Source organism: Carcharhinus amblyrhynchos, chromosome 14 (assembly GCF_965287045.1).
Source record: "Carcharhinus amblyrhynchos chromosome 14, sCarAmb.v2.hapA, whole genome shotgun sequence".
Classification (NCBI taxonomy): Eukaryota; Metazoa; Chordata; class Chondrichthyes; order Carcharhiniformes; family Carcharhinidae; genus Carcharhinus; species Carcharhinus amblyrhynchos.
The window spans coordinates 57,881,228-57,901,402 of NC_137337.1; the positions used below are offsets into that span (position 1 = coordinate 57,881,228).

General features: G+C 41.0%; 1 protein-coding gene across 1 annotated transcript; it reads left to right on the top strand.

Annotated features, from left to right (window-relative positions):
* Window positions 1-1,587: 1,587 nt before the first annotated feature.
* Window positions 1,588-18,643, top strand: LOC145352268 (photoreceptor outer segment membrane glycoprotein 2-like). The gene is made up of 4 exons (XM_080202009.1): window positions 1,588-1,713; window positions 2,819-3,520; window positions 15,007-15,253; window positions 18,009-18,643. The coding sequence occupies exons 2-4, from the start codon at window positions 2,940-2,942 to the stop codon at window positions 18,273-18,275; spliced, it is 1,095 nt and encodes a 364-aa protein (XP_080058135.1). The 5' UTR covers window positions 1,588-1,713; window positions 2,819-2,939; the 3' UTR covers window positions 18,276-18,643.
* Window positions 18,644-20,175: the final 1,532 nt, after the last annotated feature.

Consider the following 20,175-nt stretch of genomic DNA (forward strand, 5'->3'; position numbering starts at 1 on the left):
TATTAAGGGATTTTCACAGTAACTTCATTGCAGTGTTAATGTGAAAGCCCACTTGTGACACTACAAAACGAACATTGTTAAAACTTACCTAATTGGCATCTGAATTAATCAATCCATTTAGACCCATTGGATCTTGTACTAATTGTCCCATTGTCCATATGATCAGCCTAGAATGATGTCACAGGAACCATTCAACTGTTCTTTAAAATTATGTTCTGTATATTATATTGGATGGCTATTTGTTTTAACTATACTTGGAAAAGTAAGACAAGCATAAAGAGGTGAGCACATTACAGTTGAGATCAGCTTTTCCTGGATATGTTATATTACACTTTTGGGAAAAGGGGGAATTAGTGTTAGTCTGCTTTCAAGCATGCACTGTAACTTTGGCTGAGAAACACTGTAATACTGGACTGGATCCCCTGGGATTGTGGCTTTAACTAGATTGTTTCTGCTGCCAATTCCTGTATGTTATCATGAGACACTACCTCCTTCTCTATTAATTTTAATAGAGGCCCTTCCTGTGACTGGAAAACATTAATGTGACAGATGAGTCATCTTGAGAAAATGTAATCGTATCTCAGAAGCTTACTATTTTGCAAAGAAAAATAATACATTCCAGATGTTTGTGATGGTAAATCTCCAATCAATGTGTAGAATAAATAAGAACAACATGGGTTGTGGGGTTCGTGGTGGTTACAGTGGTGATTCCTGCTGCCAAGTTGACAGATGTGTGGGAATCAGGCAAGGAAAGGCTGAGTTTAGCCTATGTGCCCCCCCTGCCTGTCGTGGAATATCCCACACTTGTTAATAAAACTAAGACTTAAAGAATGAACAGCTGACTAGTTACTGAAGGACTTTGCATGCTAGATTAATTATCTACATCTTTAATGACAATATACTCAGTTTCATAATTGCTTACTTCCTTCTAGTGTATGTAAATTACATGCGCTGCCAAAACAAACAGTGCAAGTACTAAACCTGTAATGGCTTGGAATTGCTAAAATATTAATTCATATACATGAATAATGTACCTGCATGTGTGTGTTTTCATATAACTCTGTGTGCTTACATGTCTGCCTGTGCGCCTGTCCCTCAGTGCTTTTTCTGTGCATGTGTGTTATTGACTTTGTGTCTGCGTATTTGTCTCCGTTTTGTGATCTTTTTGATGCATCTGTGTGCATGTCTGTCTTCCTCTCTATGTGTATCTGTCTTTGTGTGTGTGTGTGTTATCTGCTTCTGTGTGCCCTTCTTTTTGTGCCTGTTGTGTGCTATCAATATCTGCATGTGCCCATTCCTCTGTATGTCTGTGATGTGTCTGTAACTGTATGTGCATCTGTCTTTCTCTGTGCCTTTATCTTTGATTTTCTTTAATCTAATAAATGAATATCTGCCAGTTGAATACTCTTCTTAAATACTGCCACTTTTTATTTAATACCCATCTCAGTCTATATTTTATAATGTCTTAAGGCATCAAGAAAAGATTTGGATTACATTTAGTTAAGTGTTTACTTCTGAAGGATTACAACTGCGGCAGAAGGTCTCCCTGCTAAATCCGTGAGTGATGATCAGCAGTGAGCAGAGAAGACTGCTACCAGATTCTCCCTTATCATCATAGCAACCTTCGCCATGAATCAACTTTAGCACCGATAATTCAGTTACACTACTCTGGGAACAAGCTTGGATCATCTGAAATTCCACTGAGCTGAAGAGGTTTGTTTGTAATATTTTTGTAAATGTTTTTGCATGCTTTAAAAATAAATACAATTGAAGGTCAAATTATGAAGGGTTGAAATGGAATAAATATGGAGAAATGTTTCCACCAGCAGGAGGGTGACAAATTGTTGATAAGATAAGTTAATTATCAAGTTAATTAGTCAATTAATTAATCAATTAATTAATTAATCAAGTTAATTAGCAAAAGAACCAGAGGGGGAGATGACACAAGTGAGCTGTGATCTGAAACGTGCTGCCTGATAGGGTGCTGGAAACAGGTTCAATAAAACCTTCTGAAGGGGAACTTGATGTCTCTTTGAAAAGGAAAAAACATGAAGGACACAGGAAAGAGCAGGGGGACAGCAGCACGGGTACAATGGGCCAAATGGTCTTATTTTGTGGTATATCATTCTATGTTTAAAGTTAACAGAAGCAATGTCTCAAATATATTTCACAGCATTTAAAAAATATGCCAATTAAGAAAGATAATAAAAAAGAAACAATATTAACATTCCAAAGACATAGTTTGGTCTGATTTAGTCGGAGTATCATTTTCTCTCAGGCAACAGACTCTGGTAACATAAAATGGCTTCACCAGATGGATTGGGAATGAAGGAGGTGTACACTGGATCTTGGGTTAGGGGATCCCTATTGATACACAGCTGCAGGGTTGGGGGGAAAGGAAGGGTGGGTGGTCTACATTCTTGAATCTAACTGTCATTTTCTGCCACATTCTTGGTCTCAACAACCCTTTCTGTCAGCCACTTCATTATCTGCTGCATCACCTCTGGAGCCATCTTTTGTTTCTATACTTGTCCCCTTTGGGCCTTGCTTTTTCATCCCTTTTTTAATGAAATCTCCAACTTCCTCCAATCCCATTTGAAGGTTGTCAATCTAAAATATTAACTCTGCCCTGTCTTCATAGTTGTTGCACTTACTTCCAGCATTTTCTGCTTTTATTTTACTAAAAAGTGTGTTTTATGCATAAAATTACTAATTAAAATTCAACAAGTGTCTAAAAAAGTTGAGATTGATACATCTTTCATAGAACCCACCAAGAAAAAATTGGAAATGCTGTGAATAATGAACTTGTCTTTCCCAGGTGAAGCATCCAGTTCATTGTCATCTCATCTTCCTGGGACAAAGCCCCCGATGATTCTGTGATCTGACTTCTCGATCTGTTTACACTCAGAACCTGACAGTCAACTTATTGGTTCAACCCTATGGCACTTCTCAGAGTAAAATTCACCAAGAGCAAAAGGAACAAACTGGCCCAAATCTTGTGGATCTTAAACTGGGTATCAGTTGTGATGGGTCTGGTTTTAATCAGCTTGGGAATTTTTCTGAAAATGGAGATCAGGAAACGCAGCGAATTGATGGTCGGCCAAGGGCTGGATTCTGTGCCGAACATGCTAATAGCTATGGGAGCGATTGCCTGTGGCATCAACTTCCTTGGGGGCAAGATTTGCCATGATTGTTCGGACAACAACAGGTTCACCCGTTGGAGACTGGTCATGCTTCCTTACATCATCTGCACCTTTTTCTTCACTCTCTGCATCTTTGTTGGGGCCTTGTTGTGTTACACAATGAGAAGCTCACTGGAAGAGTCTCTTTATCTGGGCCTCAAGCAAGCCATGAGCTTTTACAAGGACACCGATACCCCTGGATGGTGCTTCATGAAGAAGACCATAGATGAGTTACATTTTGAGTTCCATTGCTGTGGGAACAACGGATTCAGGGACTGGTTTGAGATCCAGTGGATCAACGCACGCTATTTGGACTTGAATTCAAAAGATGTTCAAGAGTAAGTAGAAAGGAAATATGGGAACAAGCACTTGAAGATTCAAACTATAGATTTAAACTCAGAAAATATTGAGAATCTCATTTTAGACCTTCTGTCAATCTCTCTCATTATCCCAATCTTAATTGTTTTTTTTCTGTACTTTGTTTTTCATATACCATGCCTCTCATTTTCCTTTACTTCCTCGTGCATTGCGCATGCTGACTGCAGCTTAATATTGTTAAAAAAGTTACTCCTATTACCCACCAAGACTCATTCCCCAAACAGCAGAATACCTGGTCTAATCTCATCTCTTTGTACTAATTTTTCAGGTGCTGGACAGGTAAACAAAAACAGGGAAAAATACAAATGAGATCCAGAGGGTTGTAAGTAAAGATATAGAATACAAAAATCAGGATGTTTTGCTGTACCTATATTGAAAAACTGGAATATTTGAAGGAAATCTGGAAATTCTCAGCTTTTCAGCCTTTTGGCTAAGATCAAGTGCAGTATCGACATGCTGCACTTGGTTGAAGTCGTTAGGTTACATTTCAGCTTCTTTTGAAGCAATTTTTTAAAGTGGCATCTTGGCCTTTTGGCTAAGATGCAAATGAGATCAAGCCTTGAAGGAGGAGCTACACCTACTCCAATCAGCTTGGATAATGTAGATCAAGCCCAAGACAGGAGGTGAGAGCCCTGTCTTGTCAGCTTGGATCAGGAATGTCTCAACTTGTTGAGACTCCGAATTGTATTTGATTTGACTTGATTGGATTGGAATAAAGTTTAAAAAACAACTGGAATATTGTGTCCAATTCTTGGCACTACATTTTAGGAAGAACGTGAGGCTTTGGTGAGAAGACAGAACAGTTCCAGGGATAAGAGGTCACATTGACAGGAAGAGTGCTGTGGTTATTTCCCTTAGAGAAGATAGAACCATGAGGAGATTTGATGCAGGGGTTCAAATTCATGAAAGGTTTAGATTGAGTAAATAAAGAGAAAGGTGGATGGGTTGATCAGTAAAATGCACAGATTAAGGTTGAATGGAAAAAGTGCCAGTCATGACATGAGAAAAATCTTTGTCGGCAATGTTGCTGTGATCTAGAATACATGGTCTGATATAACGGTGGATATAGATTCGGTAGCAACCTTCGGAAGCAAACTGGATACGTATTTGAAGGAGAAAATATTACAGGGACGTGGAGAAAGATTGCTCTTCAAAAGAATTGGGTGCAGACTTGATGGGCCAAATGGCCTTCTTCCCATGTTATACTTTTCTCTAAAGTCAAATCTAGTCTCTTTTAACCATGACATAGTGGCTTCTCCTTCCTGAAAACATCATTCCTATCTGTTGCTTTCTTCTCTTCCCCTCTACTAGCATCACCTAGCTCAAATCTGTAACTGGTATAAGTGATTCTGGTCATTGCATTTAGGAATTTCTAAGCTCCCGAGAATTTTAACGTACTGAACGTTACCCAGAACTAGTTACAGTAAGAATAGGACTCAGAGAGGAGCAGTATGGGGGAAGAGGTGGTGGCACGATGCAAAGGAGAGAACCCAGTCTACTGGAATGTGGGCCTGGTGGTAGTTTTGTTGACTGGCGAGAATGTTGTTTCAACCCCTTCTCTGCAGCCTATGAGAGTCCTGGCCCAATTTCAGGTGCATCAGGCAAGTTACTGCCACCCGAAAACCTGTCCCCAAAATCTGCCAGCCAATCAGAGGGCCAACAGCTCTTCTGTCTCAGCAGCACCATTGCAACAGTGTCCGCTACTGGGATTGCAGCAGGCAAGGTCAGCAGTGATCCATGGACACAGGTAAGTGGGATTGTGCTCAGTGGGACTAGTCAAGCAGGTTTCTGCAATGGGAAGTGGGGTTGTTGCTAAGGGCAGGAGGGTGGGAGGTGGGAAGGGGTGGGGGGGATGGCAGTTGGCTGTTTCCTAGGGGGAAGCCAACTTCCCTGTTGCTGTTTGAAGGATCCTGATTTGGACACCATACAGTAGGCTTCACAGTCCAGAGTATGTTAACAGCAAGGCTTTATTAATAACCCATAGCTGTGTACATATTTACAGTAGAGGATACAGGTATAGAGCCAACTTCAATCTCGGTCTCTGGGCATCTCCACCCATGATAAGGATCGGTGCCGGGTCTACTATTATTTGTCAATTATATTAATGATTTGGATGGGAATTTAGGAGGCATGGTTAGTAAGTTTGCAGATGACACCAAGATTGGTGGCATAGTGGACAGTGAAGAAAGTTATCTTGGATTGCAACAAGATCTTGATCAATTGGGCCAGTGGACCGACGAATGGTAGATGGAGTTTAATTTAGATAAATGTGAGGTGATGCATTTTGGTAGATTGAACCAGGGCAGCACTTACTCAGCGTGGCCTTACCAATGTCTTACGCAACTTCAACAAGACGTCCCAACTCCTTTATTCAATGTTCTGACCAATGAATGCCTTCTCAATTAATGGTAGGGCTTGGGAAGAGTTTTAGAACAAAGAGATCTATGGGTACATGTTCATAGCTCCTTGAAAGCGGAGTCACAGGTGGACAGAGTGGCGAAGGAGGTATTCAGCATGCTTGGTTTCACTGGTCAGAACATTGAATACAGGAGTTGGGACATCTTGTTGAAGTTGTACAAGATATTGGTCTTGTAAGGCCACACTTGGAATACTGTATGTATAGTTCTGGTCACCCTATTATAGAAAGGATATTATTAAACTAGAAAGAGTACAGAAAATATTTACTAGAATGCTACTGAGACTTGATGGTTTGAGTTATAATGAGAGGCTGGATAGACTGGTACTTTTTTCTCTGGAGCAAAGGAGGCTTAGAGGTGATCTTATAGAGGTCTATAAAGTAATGAGAGGCATAGATCAGCTAGATAGTCAATATCTTTTCCAAAAGGTAGGGGAGTCTAAAACGAGAGGGCATAGGTTTAAGGTGAGAGGGGAGAGATACAAAAGGGTCCAGAGGGGCAATTTTTTCACATAGAGGGTGATGAGTGATGTGAACAAGCTGCCAAAGGTAGTAGTAGAGGCGGGTACAATGTTGTCTTTTAAAAAGCATTTAGACTGTTACGTGGGTAAGATGGGTATAGAAAGATATGGGCCAAATGCAGGCAATTGGGATTAGCTTCAGGGTCCAACGCATGGATACGCTGGACAGAAGGGCCTGTTTCCGTGCTGTAAACCTCTATGAATCTATGATTTTATGGCATTAGGATGATGTGGACAAAATGGTGAAATGGGTTCAATACAGAGAAGTATGAAGTGATGCACTTTGGAAGGACTAATATGAAAAGACAGAATACTATAAATAGCAGAATCTTGAAAATCTATTTTGATATCATTGATCATTTAATTCTCCAAATTAGAATCATAGAATGCTTATAACATGGAAGAAGGCTAATTGGCCCATTGCATCTTTATTGCAAGAGCAGCTTAGCTAGTTCTACTCATCAGTCCTTTCTCTGTAGCCCTGAAAATCTTCCTCTTTGGATGCTTATTCAAATCCCTTATGAAAGAAGCAATCGATTTTCATTCCAGCACAGCCTCAGGCAGTGCCTTCCAGATCCTAACCACACACTCAAAAAAAATGTCTTTCTTCATGTTGCCAGTGTCTCCTTTGCTAAACACCTTATGACAGTGTCTGTTAGTTCTCAATCTTTTTACCAATGGAAACAATTCCTCTGTTTCTACACTGGTCAGACCCCTCATGATTTAAAATACCTTTATCAAATTTCCACTCAACCTTTTCTTCTCGAATTAAAACAGCCCAAGCTTCTACAAAATATCTATGAAACTATAGTCCCACATCCCTGGAATCATTCTCCACATTCTGGAGACTAGCATTGACCAGAAAGTGAACTGGGCCAGCCAGATAAACAAAAGCAGGTCAGAGGGTAGGAATACTGCAGTAAATAACTCACTCCTGACTCCCAAAGCCAGTCCACCATCTACAAGACACAAGATGAAAAGCTCTCCACCTGCCCAGATGAGTGCAGCTCCATCAACATTCAAGTTTACAATACTTTGAAGACTTTTGCCATCAGCAAATTTTGAATTGCTGCCCTGTGTACTCAAGGCTAGGTTATTTATAAATCAAGAAAAGCAGTGGCCCTAATACAAACCCCAAAGAACCCATTTCATTGATTCCTCTGGTCTGAAAAATAATAATTTACCATGACTTTTCATCTCCTGTCAGGCAGCCAACTTTGTATCCATGCTCCTGCCATTTTGCTGGCAAGTCTGTGGCACATTTTCCAAATGTTATCTTGGAAGTCCATATGCACCACATAGCCTTCATAATGTTTCATCATCAACCATGTGTTACCACCACTCCCCCATCATAAAACTCAGTCAAGTTAATTAAACATGCCTTCAACAAATCCATGTCAACTTTCTTTAACTAATCCACACTTGTTCAAGTGATTGTCAATTTTATTGCAGATTATCATTTCTAAAATCTTTCCCAATGCAAGGTTAAACGGATTCACGTCTAGTTGCTGGGTTTATCCTTACAGCCTTTTTTGAACTAAGATGTGACACTTGCAATTCTTCAGTGCTCTGGCACCATCCCTCTATCTAAGGAAAGTTGGAAAGCTGTGGCCAGTGCCTTTGCAATTTCCACACCTACTTCCCTCGGCATTTTCAAATGCATTTCACCTGGGCTCGGTGACTTATCAACCTTTAAGTACAACCAAACTTTCTAATATCTTCATTTTATCAACTCTCAAATAGCTCCTCTTCTGCGGTGAATCTGACAGCATCTTCTTCTTTGGTTATAATAGAAGCAAAGTACTCAGTACCTCAGTAATAACCTCCCCCCTATCTCAGTGTGGGTTCCCTATTTGTCCCTACTTAGGCTTATCCCTCGTCTTCTCACCCTTTAACTATTTATTTGTTTATACAAGACATTTGGATTCACTTCTTTGTTAACTGCCTGTGTCTTCTCATACTTGTTCCTCGTTTCCTTTTCACTTTCTCTCTGTACTTTCTACATTTAGTCTGGTTCTCACTTTTATTATCAACCTGACATCTGTCACATCCATTCAGTTTCTGCTTCACCTTACCCTCCATCTCATCCAGGAATTTCTGATTTTGGTTCCCCTACCTTTCTCCCTTGTGAGAATATACTTGAATCATCTTATCTTTAAAGGCAGACCATTGTCGCATTATAGTTCTATCTGCCAATCTTTGATTTTAATTTATCTTGCCAGATCTTTTCGCATCTGAATGAAATTGGCCTTCCTTTAATTTCCTATTTTTACTTTAGATTGATGTGCCTTTTTTCTGATACAATGATAACCAGATCCAGCAATGCCTCCTTTCTTTTTGGTCAAGAGACATATCAATCTAGAAAATTCTCCTAAACGACTCCAGAAACTTTTCCCCTCTTTACACCATTCCATCTCAGTCTATATTCAAATAACTACTGTAACTATTCTCCAATTTCCCTACAAGTTTCCTCCTCTATAACTTTCTCACTCTTTAGCAGCAATATTGAAATGCTATCTCTATTGTTTCTTAACTTGAACCAAATAGATTCTGTCTCTGACTCCTCCCTCCTGCCCCCTCCCCAGAACTTTCTCTCTCCAGCACTGTAATATTCACCTTAGTCATTATTGCCATCCCTCCTGCTTTCTTTCCTTCTATATCTTCCTAAACATCTTGTATCCAGGAATGCTTGATACCCAATCCTGTCCTTTTTAAAGCCTGTTATCTGTTATCTGTTATCACCAGGACATCATTGTGAGGAAGGGTGTCATAGTCTGCAGGGAGACTTAGATAGGTTGCAGAGCTGGGCCGAGAGGTGGCGGATGGAATTTAATGCGGAGAAGTGTGAGGTAATTCACTTTGGTAGGAGCAACAGATGTGTCGAGTATAGGGCTAACGGGAGGACTTTGAATAGTGTGGATGAACAGAGGGATCTAGGTGTATGTGTACATAGATCCCTGAAAGTTGGGAATCAAGTAGATAAGGTTGTTAAGAAGGCGTATGGTGTCTTGGCGTTTATTGGTAGGGGGATTGAATTTAGGAGTCGCAGCGTCATGTTGCAACTGTACACTACTCTGGTGCGGCCGCACTTGGAGTACTGTGTGCAGTTCTGGTCCCCGCATTACAAGAAGGATGTGGAGGCGTTGGAGAGGGTGCAGAGGAGGTTTACTAGGATGTTGCCTGGTATGGTGGGGAGGTCCTATGAGGAGAGACTGAGGGATTTAGGGTTGTTTTCGTTGGAAAGAAGGCGGCTAAGAGGGGATCTTATTGAAACATATAAGATGATTAGAGGTTTAGATAGGGTGGATAGTGATAGCCTTTTTCCTCGGATGGAGAAAGCTAGCACGAGGGGGCATGGCTTTAAATTAAGGGGGGGTAGCTACAGGACGGATGTCAGGGGTAGGTTCTTTACCCAGCGGGTGGTGAGGGATTGGAATGCCCTGCCTGCTGCAGTTGTAAATGCGTCTAGTTTGGGGGCGTTTAAGAGATCTCTGGATAGGTTTATGGACGAAAAGGGATTGGTATAGGCTAGTGGGTCATTGTTTTTGTAACTGGTCGGCGCAACATCGTGGGCCGAAGGGCCTGTTCTGCGCTGTAATGTTCTATGTTCTATCATCTCCTATGTGACTATTGGTGCCTTCTCACCAACCTTATCTACCACATTCCTTGCATTTACGTATATTCCATGGAAACCTGAATTAGACCTTAATGCATTTCTTCTTTCTCTGACCCATCTCATACCTTACTATTCTAGTGCTAACTGCTTCACCCAATCCATTTTACACTTCGTTTATTCTCTAGTTCCCCCACCATTGTCCAGTTACTTTAAATCCTCTCCAAAGTTGACCCACTAGGACATGGGTCCCATTAGGTGCAACTCATATAGCGTCTGTATAGGCCTAATCTCCTCTAGATGACCTCCTTTGACAAGGTACCATATTGTAGGTTGTTTCATAAGGTTAAATCTCACAGGATCCAGAGTGAGGTAACCAATTAGATACAAAATTAGCTTGGTGACAGAAGACAGAGGTTGGTTGTAGTGGGTTGCTTTTCAGTCTGGAGGCCTATAATCAGCAGTGTGCCTCAGGGATCAGTGGTGTGACCACTGTTATTTGTCATTTATATTAATGATTTGGATGAGAATTTGGGAGGCATGGTTAGTAAGTTTGCAGATGGTACCAGGATTGGTGGCATAGTAGACAGCGAAGAAGGTTATCTAGGATTGCAAAGGGATCTTGATCAATTGGGCCAGTGGGCTGATGAATGGCAGATGGAGTTTAATTTAGATAAATGCGAGGTGATGCATTTTGGTCAATCAAATCAGGGCAGGACTTACTCAGTTAATGGTAGGGCATGGGGGAGAGTTATAGAACAAAGAGATCCAGGGGTACAAGTTCACAGCTCCTTGAAAGTGGAGTCACAAGTGGACAAGGTGGTGAAGAAGGCATTTGGCTTGCTTGGTTTTATTGGTCAGAACATTGAGTTCGGCCATCTTGTTGAAGTGTACAAAGCATTGGTAAGGCCACACTTGGAATACTATGTACAGTTCTGGTCACCCTATTATAGGAAGGATATTATTAAACAAGAAAGAGTGCAAAAAGGATTTACTAAGATGCTACCAGGACTTGATGGTTTGACTTATAAGGAGAGGCTGGATAGACTGGAACTTTTTTCCCTGGAGCGCAGGAGGCTTAGGGGTGACCTTATAGATGTCTATAAAATAATGAGGGGCATAGATGAATTAGATAGTCATCTTTTGATTTGACTTGATTTATTATTATCACATGTATTAACATACAATAAAAAGTATTATTTCTTGCGCGCTATACAGACAAAACATACTGTTCATAGAGAAGGAAATGAGAGAGTGCAGAATGTACTATTACAGTCATAGCCACTGTATAGAGAAAGATCAAATTAATGCAAGGTAAGTCCATTCAGAAGTCTGACAGCAGCAGGGAAGAATAGTTCTTGAGTTGGTTGGTACATGATTTCAGCTTTTATATCTTTTTCCCAAAGGAATAAAGTGGAAGGGAGAATGTCCGAGGTGAGCAGGATCCTTTATTATGCTGCCTGCTTTGCCAAGGCAGTGGAAGTGTAGACAGAGTCAGTGGATGGGAGGCTGGTTTGCATGATGGATTGGGCTACATTCACGACTTTTTGTAGTTCCTTGCTGTCTTGGGCAGAGTAGGAACCATACCAAGCTTTTGATGGTGGATTTGTAAAAATTGGTGAGAATCGTAGTCGACATGCCAATTTTCCTTAGACTTAGAACTTGAAACATAGAACATTACAGCGCAGTACAGGCCCTTCAGCCCTTGATGTTGCGCCAAGCAGTGGATCCAATCTAATGACCCTCTAACCTAAACTATTCCAATGTTATCCATATGCCTATCCACTGATCATTTGAATGCCCTTAAAGTTGGCAAGTCCACAACTGCTGCAGGCAGGGCATTCCATGCTCTTATTACCCTCTGAGTAAAGAACCTACCTCTGACGTCCGTCCTATAATTACCACTCCTTAATTTAAAGCTATGTCCCCTCGTGTTAGCCATCACCACCTGAGGAAAAAGGCTCTCACTGTCTACCCTATCTAACCCTCTGATCATCTTGTATGCCTCAATTAGATCATCTCTTAACCTTCTTCTCTCTAACAAAAATAACCTCAAGTCTCTCAGCCTTTCCTCATAAGACCTTCCCACCATACCAGGCAACATCCTGGTAAACCTCCTCTGCACCCTTTCTAATGCATCCACATCTTTCTTATAATGCGGCGACCAGAACTGTACTTCTGAGAAAGTAGAGGTGTTGGTGGGTGTTCTTAAATATAGTCGGCATGGGAGGACCAGGACAGGTTGTTGGTGATCCGGACACCTAAAAACTTGAAGCTCTCGACCCTTTCTACTTCATCCCCATTGACATAGACAGGAGCATGTTCTCCTTTACGCTTCCTGAAGTCAATGACAATTTCCTTCGCTTTGTTGACGTTGAGGGAAACATTATTGTTGCCACACCAGTTCACCAGATTCTCTATCTCATTTCTGTACTCTGTCTCATCATTGTTTGAGATCCAACCCATTTTGGTGGTGTCATCAGCAAACTTGAAAATCAAATTCAAGGGGAATTTGGCCACACAGAAGGAGTATAGTAGTGGGCTGAGAACACAGCCTTGTGGGGCATCGGTGTTGAGGATGATCCTGGAGGAGGTGTTATTGCCTATCCTTACTGATTGTGGTCTGTGAATTAGGAAGTTCAGGCTCCAGTCGCAGAGGGAGGTGCCGAGGCCCAGGCCACGGACTCTGGAGATGGGGTTCGTGAGAATAATAGTGTTGAAGGCTGAGCTATAGTCAATAAATAGGAGTCCGGTATAGGTGTCCTTGTTATTAAGGTGTCCACTCTAGTTTAAGACTTACCTATCTTTGGGAAAAGCTAGTTTAAGACCTATGTATCTTTGAGAAAAGGTAGATAAGCCTTAAACTAGGCAGCATAGGTTTAAGGTGAGAGGAGAGAGATACAAAATGACCCAGAGGAACAATTTTTTCACACAGTGGGTGGTGAGTGTCTGGAAAGAGCTGCCAGAGGTAATAGTAGAGGTGGGTACAATTTTAAAAAGCATTTAGGCAGTTACATGAATAAGATTGGTATACAGGGATATGGGTCAAACACAGGCATACCTTAATGGTTAAAAACTGGGTGGCATATACAATTTGGGCTGAAGGATTTGTTTCCATGCTGTAAACCTCTATGACTATAGATCTAGCCCCAATGCCCTAGGAATCTAAAGCCCTCTCTCCTGCACCATCTTTGCAACTACATTTCATTTGCTGTATCCTCATATTCCAACGCTTGCCAGCACATAGTGGTGGGAGTAATCCGATTATCAGCTTTCATCCTAGCTGTCTAAAATCTGCCTGCAGGACCTCACACCTCTGCCCACCTATGTCATTGGTACTGATATGGACCACAACTTCGAGCTGTTCACCTTCCCTCTTCACAATGTCCTGTAACCACTCTGTGACACCAGGCAAACAAAAAGCATCCTGAATTCACTTCTACAGCCAAGAAATGCCTGTCTCTCTTGCTATGAAATATCTTATCCCAATCTTCCTATCCCCACCCCTCCCCAGCTTAACCAGGCATAGTACTCAACTCTGGCTGCATGCCCGCAAAGGAACAATTGTTCTTAGCAGTATTCAGGATGGAAAACTGTTTGGAAAGTGAGATGCATTCAGAGTACTCCTGTTCTATCTGCTTACTTTGACTGCCTGACAGTCACTCATTCCCTCACTGTCCAAACTTTGAGCTCTACATGTGGTTCTGCACATGTGGTTGTCCAGGACACGAGAGGATCTTGCTTAGAACAAGACGTACACTCCATGGTTCTGAGGCTCACTGCCGGGTCTCTATTTATTAGATTGCTGAAAGTTAACAATAAATAAATTAAGGCTGAGTTTTCTTACACTACAACTGCAGAAGATGCACTTTCCATGATGGCTCCAAAAGTGACAGAAAGTTGAAGATTATTTACACAAATCTACACGAACAAGTGTAAAAGTGCCTTAATGCAAGTGTTTAAAGATGGAGAAGTTAATGTCTAATGGAGTTTTAAACCGTTTTTGGCTGAGTTGAGACAAAAATAAAAGTTTTGCCTGTGATTGGAAAGGGAGAAGAGTCATGTGATAGGCGTGAATGCAGTGCAAGCGAGAGGCGGCCGGGAGGGTGGATCAGTGATGGACAGGAAGGTTCCCCAAGCTGCAAACATTGAGTGACATAACTTAGTTCAAGAGCAAATCCATACTGACGTTGGCTCATGGACACGTGTAACTGTGCATACACTAGTGGGTGCAGTGGGCACAACTGTCCCTGGTATGGGTGGATCAGGATCAGCAAGTACAGCGATAAACTAAAGACTTAAAAGATCTTATATAATGAAAAACTCAACAATCAACATCTTCACTTGTGCTGATGCTCCTTTGTTTTTTTATCTTGCTTCCTGATGAAGGTGTGACCTCTGGGCTTCACCCTCTGAACTCCTTCAGGCTCATAGCTTTTAATTGTGAAGCTCTGTCCCCATTCCTTCATGCTCGCTCTCTCTGTGTGCCCTATCCTGACTCCTGCCTAATCTTTATTTTCAAAATTATGAAGCATTTTGATAGAATATCTGGGGAAAAAAGTTTCCAGTGACAGATTTCTGGAGAACACACATTAAATTTTGAAAAGTACCAAACTTGAGACTACCCAGTGAATTGTTATAATCTGGAGTGCACTTTCTGAAAGAGCACATTCAATAATGATTTTCAAAGGGATTAAGGAAGATGCTTTTGCAGGGCTATGCAGGAGTGGGGGGGAAATTGCATAGTTCTTTCAAAGCGTCAACATGGGCACAAAGGACAGAATAGTCCCTTTCTCTGCTGTAAGGTTCAATGATTCTGTTCCTTGGCTTAAATGACTTCAGCGGTGAATAATGGCCAGGAAACAGGTTTACATGCCAGCTGTTTTCTGATTGCAGCCGTTTGAAGAGTAATGTGGATGGGAAGTATTTATTGGATGGTATCCCCTTCAGCTGCTGCAACTACAACTCTCCCCGCCCTTGCATCCAGCGTCAACTCACCAACTACTCAGCTCATTACAACTATGACCACCTGACCCGAGAGATCAACCACTGGACAACAGGCTGCAGACAGGCGCTGTTGGATTATTACACCCAGATCGTGCAATCCATTGGACTCTCTGTGCTCATCATTTGGCTTTTTGAGGTAAACTTCTGGAATTAAATATACAACAATTGCCTTTTCATCCACAGTATTTGCTGATTGCATCAACTAGAAATCTAGTAAATTCTATAGAGTTTCAGACATCAGCATTGGTTGGTGGGCCCCACTCTCATTTCTTAATCAGAAGATTGTAGATTCAAGTCCAGGCAAAAAAATTGAATACGAAATCCAGACTGGCACTCCAGAGCCTCACAATACTGGTGGAATGCTGCATTATCACAGGTGCTGTTTTTCAGATGAGACATTAAATAAGGTCCACCTGTTCTTTCTGTAGTCAATCTCATGGCACCATTAGAAAAGGAGCAGGGATATTTTGCCTGGTATCCTGGTTAGTTTTTATATCGCAATCAAAAATATTAAAATAGGTTATCTGGTCATTGTCATATGTGATTTCATATGTTATTGTCACATGCATTGGGATACAGTGAAAAGTATTGTTTCTTGTGCACTACACAGACAAAACATACTGTTCATAGAGTACATAGGGAGAAGGAGAGGGTGCAGAATATACTGTTACAGTTAGGGTGTAGAAAAAGATGGGGTTAATATGTAGATCCATTTCTCAAGCTGTTCTTGAGTCAGTTGGCACATGATCTCAGACTTTTGTATCTTTTTTCCCGACAGAAGATGAGAGAGTGTATATCCGGGGTATGTGGGGCCTTTGATTATGCTAGCTGCTTTTCTGAGGCAGCAGGAAGTGTAGACAGAGTCAATGGATGGGAGGCTGGTTTGTGTGATGGACTGGGCTACATTCACAACCAGAAAGGATGCTTTCTATGTTGCGTCTATAAAAGTTGGCAGACATGTCGAATTTCCTTAGCCTCTTGAGAAAGTAGAAGCATTGTGGATTTACTTAACTGTAGCATTAGCGTGGGGGGACCAGGACAAGTTGATGTGATCTGGATATTTAGAAACTTGAAGCTCTCAACCATTTTCAATTCACCACCAATTGATGTAGATAGGAGTATATCCTCCACTATGCTTCCTGAAGCTGATGACTTGTTGGTGTCATATTGGTGTCGGTGGGAGTTTGCTGCATGCAATACAGCTGTTGTTGTTTTCATAGCAACAGTGTCTACACCTCAAGATCTTGTCATTGATTAAGAACAAGACTTGATCAATTAAAACAACAAAATGTGATCTGACTTCAGCTAGGGTAATGAGGTTGGCTTGTGGGAGTATGAGCTATCTGATGAGATTTCCCTCCTGACAAGAGCTACCTGATGAGTCTTCCCTAAGTTAATTTGAGTTTGTTTATTTGGTTGGTGTTGAAAGAACTACCTGATTAGTCTTAATTGATGATTAAATCAGGGAGTCTCATGCTCCCTATTTAAAGCAGGTGTGTCAGACTCCCAGCCTGTATTCAGCAGGGAGCAACTGGAGAACTGGTTGTGTACAGATGTATGGTGGAAATAAAGTAACTTGGTGATGGAACTTTCGCCACCTTGGACTAATTACACAACATTAAACAAACTCTTCTAAACTTAGAAACAGATCTAGTGGCATTTGCAATATATGGAAAACTGTCAAACTTCCACCATCCTTTGCATGAAGAAGTGTTTCCTAATTCCACTCTGAAGAGTTTGGCTTAAATCTTTAGACTTTGCCTCCTGGTCCTGAACTTCCCAATTAGCAGAAATAACTTCTCCCATTCTACCCTCTTAGTTCCTCCTAATATCTGGAAAAAGTCTATTAAATGAATCTTTGTATTCTTTTAAATTCCAGTGAATACAACCCTGTGTGAATTTTCCTCACACTATGGAATCAAGGTATCATTTTGGTAAATCGATGCTTTACTCCCAAGGCCACTATATCATTCCTAGGATCTGATTCCCAACAGCTACTCGCAGTACTCCAGTTGTGGTCTAACCAGTGTTTGTCTTTAAATAGCTGAAGCATATCTTCTACTCCTTCATATTGCATTTATATTGTAATTTTATGTAGTAATTTAAACTGTAATTTTACATTTGCAGCTACATTGCTTACAATGTTGTGTGTCATTGGCAAATGTGAATATATGGCTTTCTATCTCAGTATTAACAAATACTGAACAATTGAGGCTCCAAAACAGATCTGTGTGGGACATGATCAGTTACATTCCTGCCAATTAGTGCACCAGTTATTCCTCCTCTTTGTCTCCTGTCATTCAATTTCCTCATCAGATCAATAATTTGCTGTTAATTCATGAGCTCTAACTAATAGTCTCTTATGAGGGACTTTATCAAATGTCTTCTGGAAGTCCATACAAATAACATCCACAGACAGTTGCCCCTTCGCCAGTACAGCCACCTCTTTCAAAAATTCAACCAGATTTGTAAGGTAAACCTGCAAAACTCTGGACGGCAGGGTGGCACAGTGGTTAGCATTGCTGCCTCAAAGCATTAGGGACCTGAATTTGATTTGCAGCTTGGGTCATGTCTGTGTGGAGTTTGCATGTTCTCCCTGTGTGTGTGTGCGTTTCCTCCCACAGTCCAAAGATGAGCGGGTTAGGTGAATTGGCCAGGCTAAATTGTCCGTCAGTATCAGATGGTCTAGCTAGGGTAAATACATGGGCTTGGAAGGATAGAGCCTGGGTGGAATTGTGGTCAGTGCAGACTTGATGGGCCAAATGGCCTCCTTCTGCACTATAGGATTCTATGAAACAGTTTCGGATATGCTGCAGTCATGACAGGTGCTACATAAATATGTCGTTTTATCTTGCTATTCTAAAAAAAATCCTTTTCTTCTTGGCTACTAGATATCAGTTCTCACTGGTGTCAGATACCTCCAGACTGCAATGGAAAATGTCTTCCTTCAAGGTGACCCAGAGGGTGAGTCAGAGGGCTGGCTACTGGAGAACGATTTTGTAGAAAAGGCCAAAACAAATTTCAACATCGTCAAAAGCCTGCACAAGGTCAATCAAATATCCACCATCCCAGAAATGGAAGATCCCAATATGGATGTTAAAACAGCTGTATATGGACCTGACAACATTCCACTTCAAACCCTTCCCACTGCCAGTTAAGGCCAACAGACTATCAACCTCCTCCTTGACTCTTCTGGGCTTAAGAATTAAATGAAAGTGTGTCGACATGTTTCAGAGTGAGATCACAACACAGTTGTGAAAGGGTAAACATTCTAACAAAGAAGTGATCAAATGTTACATTGTGCAATACACATTACTAGGGAATAGCCACACATCTGTGTGACACACTTCAATGTATGTTGGTTGAATCCATCCCAGATACTGTGGGAAAATCTGTTACTTTTTAATAGATATTTTTAGCGCTCCTTGATTGGGAAACTGTTGAACCAGATCTCAATTCTTCTCCAAAACTTCCAACGTTTTGATGATTCAAACAGGTCATTTGATATAGTGCATTTGATGATTAAAACCAGTCAGTATATCCTTCATAAGAGATTCTGTTATTTTCCAAGTGAATCTATTGTCATTATTGTTTCATGGGCTTACTAGGTCATATATCTTAGGATTATTCATACCATATACAATATATACAAGATGGGTTTTTGGTGCATGCTCCTGGAGTTTTATCTGTCTGCTGAAAAGGCTCCAGCACATATTATCTATCTATTCTGTTAACTGATCAGACAACAATTATATTGTTTATTTCTCCAAAAATTGGATTAATCATGTAATGATCAAATAAGAACATAAGAACTAGGAGCAGGAGTAGGCCATCTGGCCCTTCAAGCCTGGTCCACCATTCAATAAGATCATGGCTGATCTTTCTGTAGACTCAGCACCACTCACCATAACCTTTAATTCCTTTACTGTTCAACAATTTCTCTATCCTTGCCTTAAAAACATTCAATGAGGTAGCCTCAACTGCTTCACTGGGCAAGAATTCCACAGATTCACAACCCTTTGTGTGAAGAAGTTCCTCTTCAACTCAGTCCAAAATCTGCTTCCCCATATTTTGAGGCTATGCCCCCTAGTTCTAGTTTCACCCGCCAGTGGAAACAACTTCCCTGCTTCTATCTTGTCTATTCCCTTCATAATCTTATAGGTTTCTATAAGATCTCCCCTCATTCTTCTGAATTTCAATGAGTATAGCTGAATTCCAATGAGTATAGCATGAATAAATATCATTCATCCTTTTTATCAAATCCTTAAAGTATTGCATTCCTATAACATCTTTCACAACTCCAGGTCACCCCAAAATCCTTTACAGCCAATTAAATATGGAGACCAGAATTTTACTGCCCTGCCAGCCACAGGAATCAGAGCAGGTGAGGGGTGGACAATGGGAAGATTGATTGACCTTAGGCAAGATTTTACATTTTCAGTATCACCAAGGCTATAAGTCCCACTCTCAGGCTCTCTTGTAGGAAAAGCAGCTCCCAGGTTGATGAAATAATAACCAGATAATCAGTTTTTAGTGATGTTGGCTGAAAACAGAACCCTTTTGGATTTTTTTAAATACAGTGCCATAGGATTTTTTTGTACCAGCTCAAACAGGCAAACAAAGTTTTAGTCTAGAATCTTACTACAAAGTACCTCCGACAGGACAGCACATCCTTAGCGTTGCACTGAAGTTTCTGCCTGGATTTTGATTTGATTTGATTTATTATTGTCACGTGTATTAACATACAGTGAAAAATATTGTTTCTTGCGCGCTATACAGACATACTGTTCATTGAAAAGGAAATGAGAAAGTGCAAAATGTACTATTACGGTCATGGCTAGGGCGTAGAGAAAGATCAACTTAATGCAATGTTAGTCTATTCAAAAGTCTGACAGCAACAGGGAAGAAGCCGTTCTTAAGTTGGTTGATACATGACCTCAGACTTTTGTATCTTTTTCCCAAAGAAAGAAGGTGGAAGAGAGAATGTCCAGAGTGTGTGAGCTCCTTAATTATGCTGGCTACTTTGCGGAGACAGTGGGAAGTGTAGACAGAGTCAAT

Bases quoted from the DNA above. Each gene is read 5' to 3' on its own strand.
- LOC145352268 (XM_080202009.1), top strand. From the start codon at position 2,940: ATGGCACTTCTCAGAGTAAAATTCACCAAGAGCAAAAGGAACAAACTG. The intron at 3,521-15,006 runs GTAAGTAGAAAG...TTCTGATTGCAG, and splicing joins AATTCAAAAGATGTTCAAGA to CCGTTTGAAGAGTAATGTGG. The intron at 15,254-18,008 runs GTAAACTTCTGG...CTTGGCTACTAG, and splicing joins TCATCATTTGGCTTTTTGAG to ATATCAGTTCTCACTGGTGT.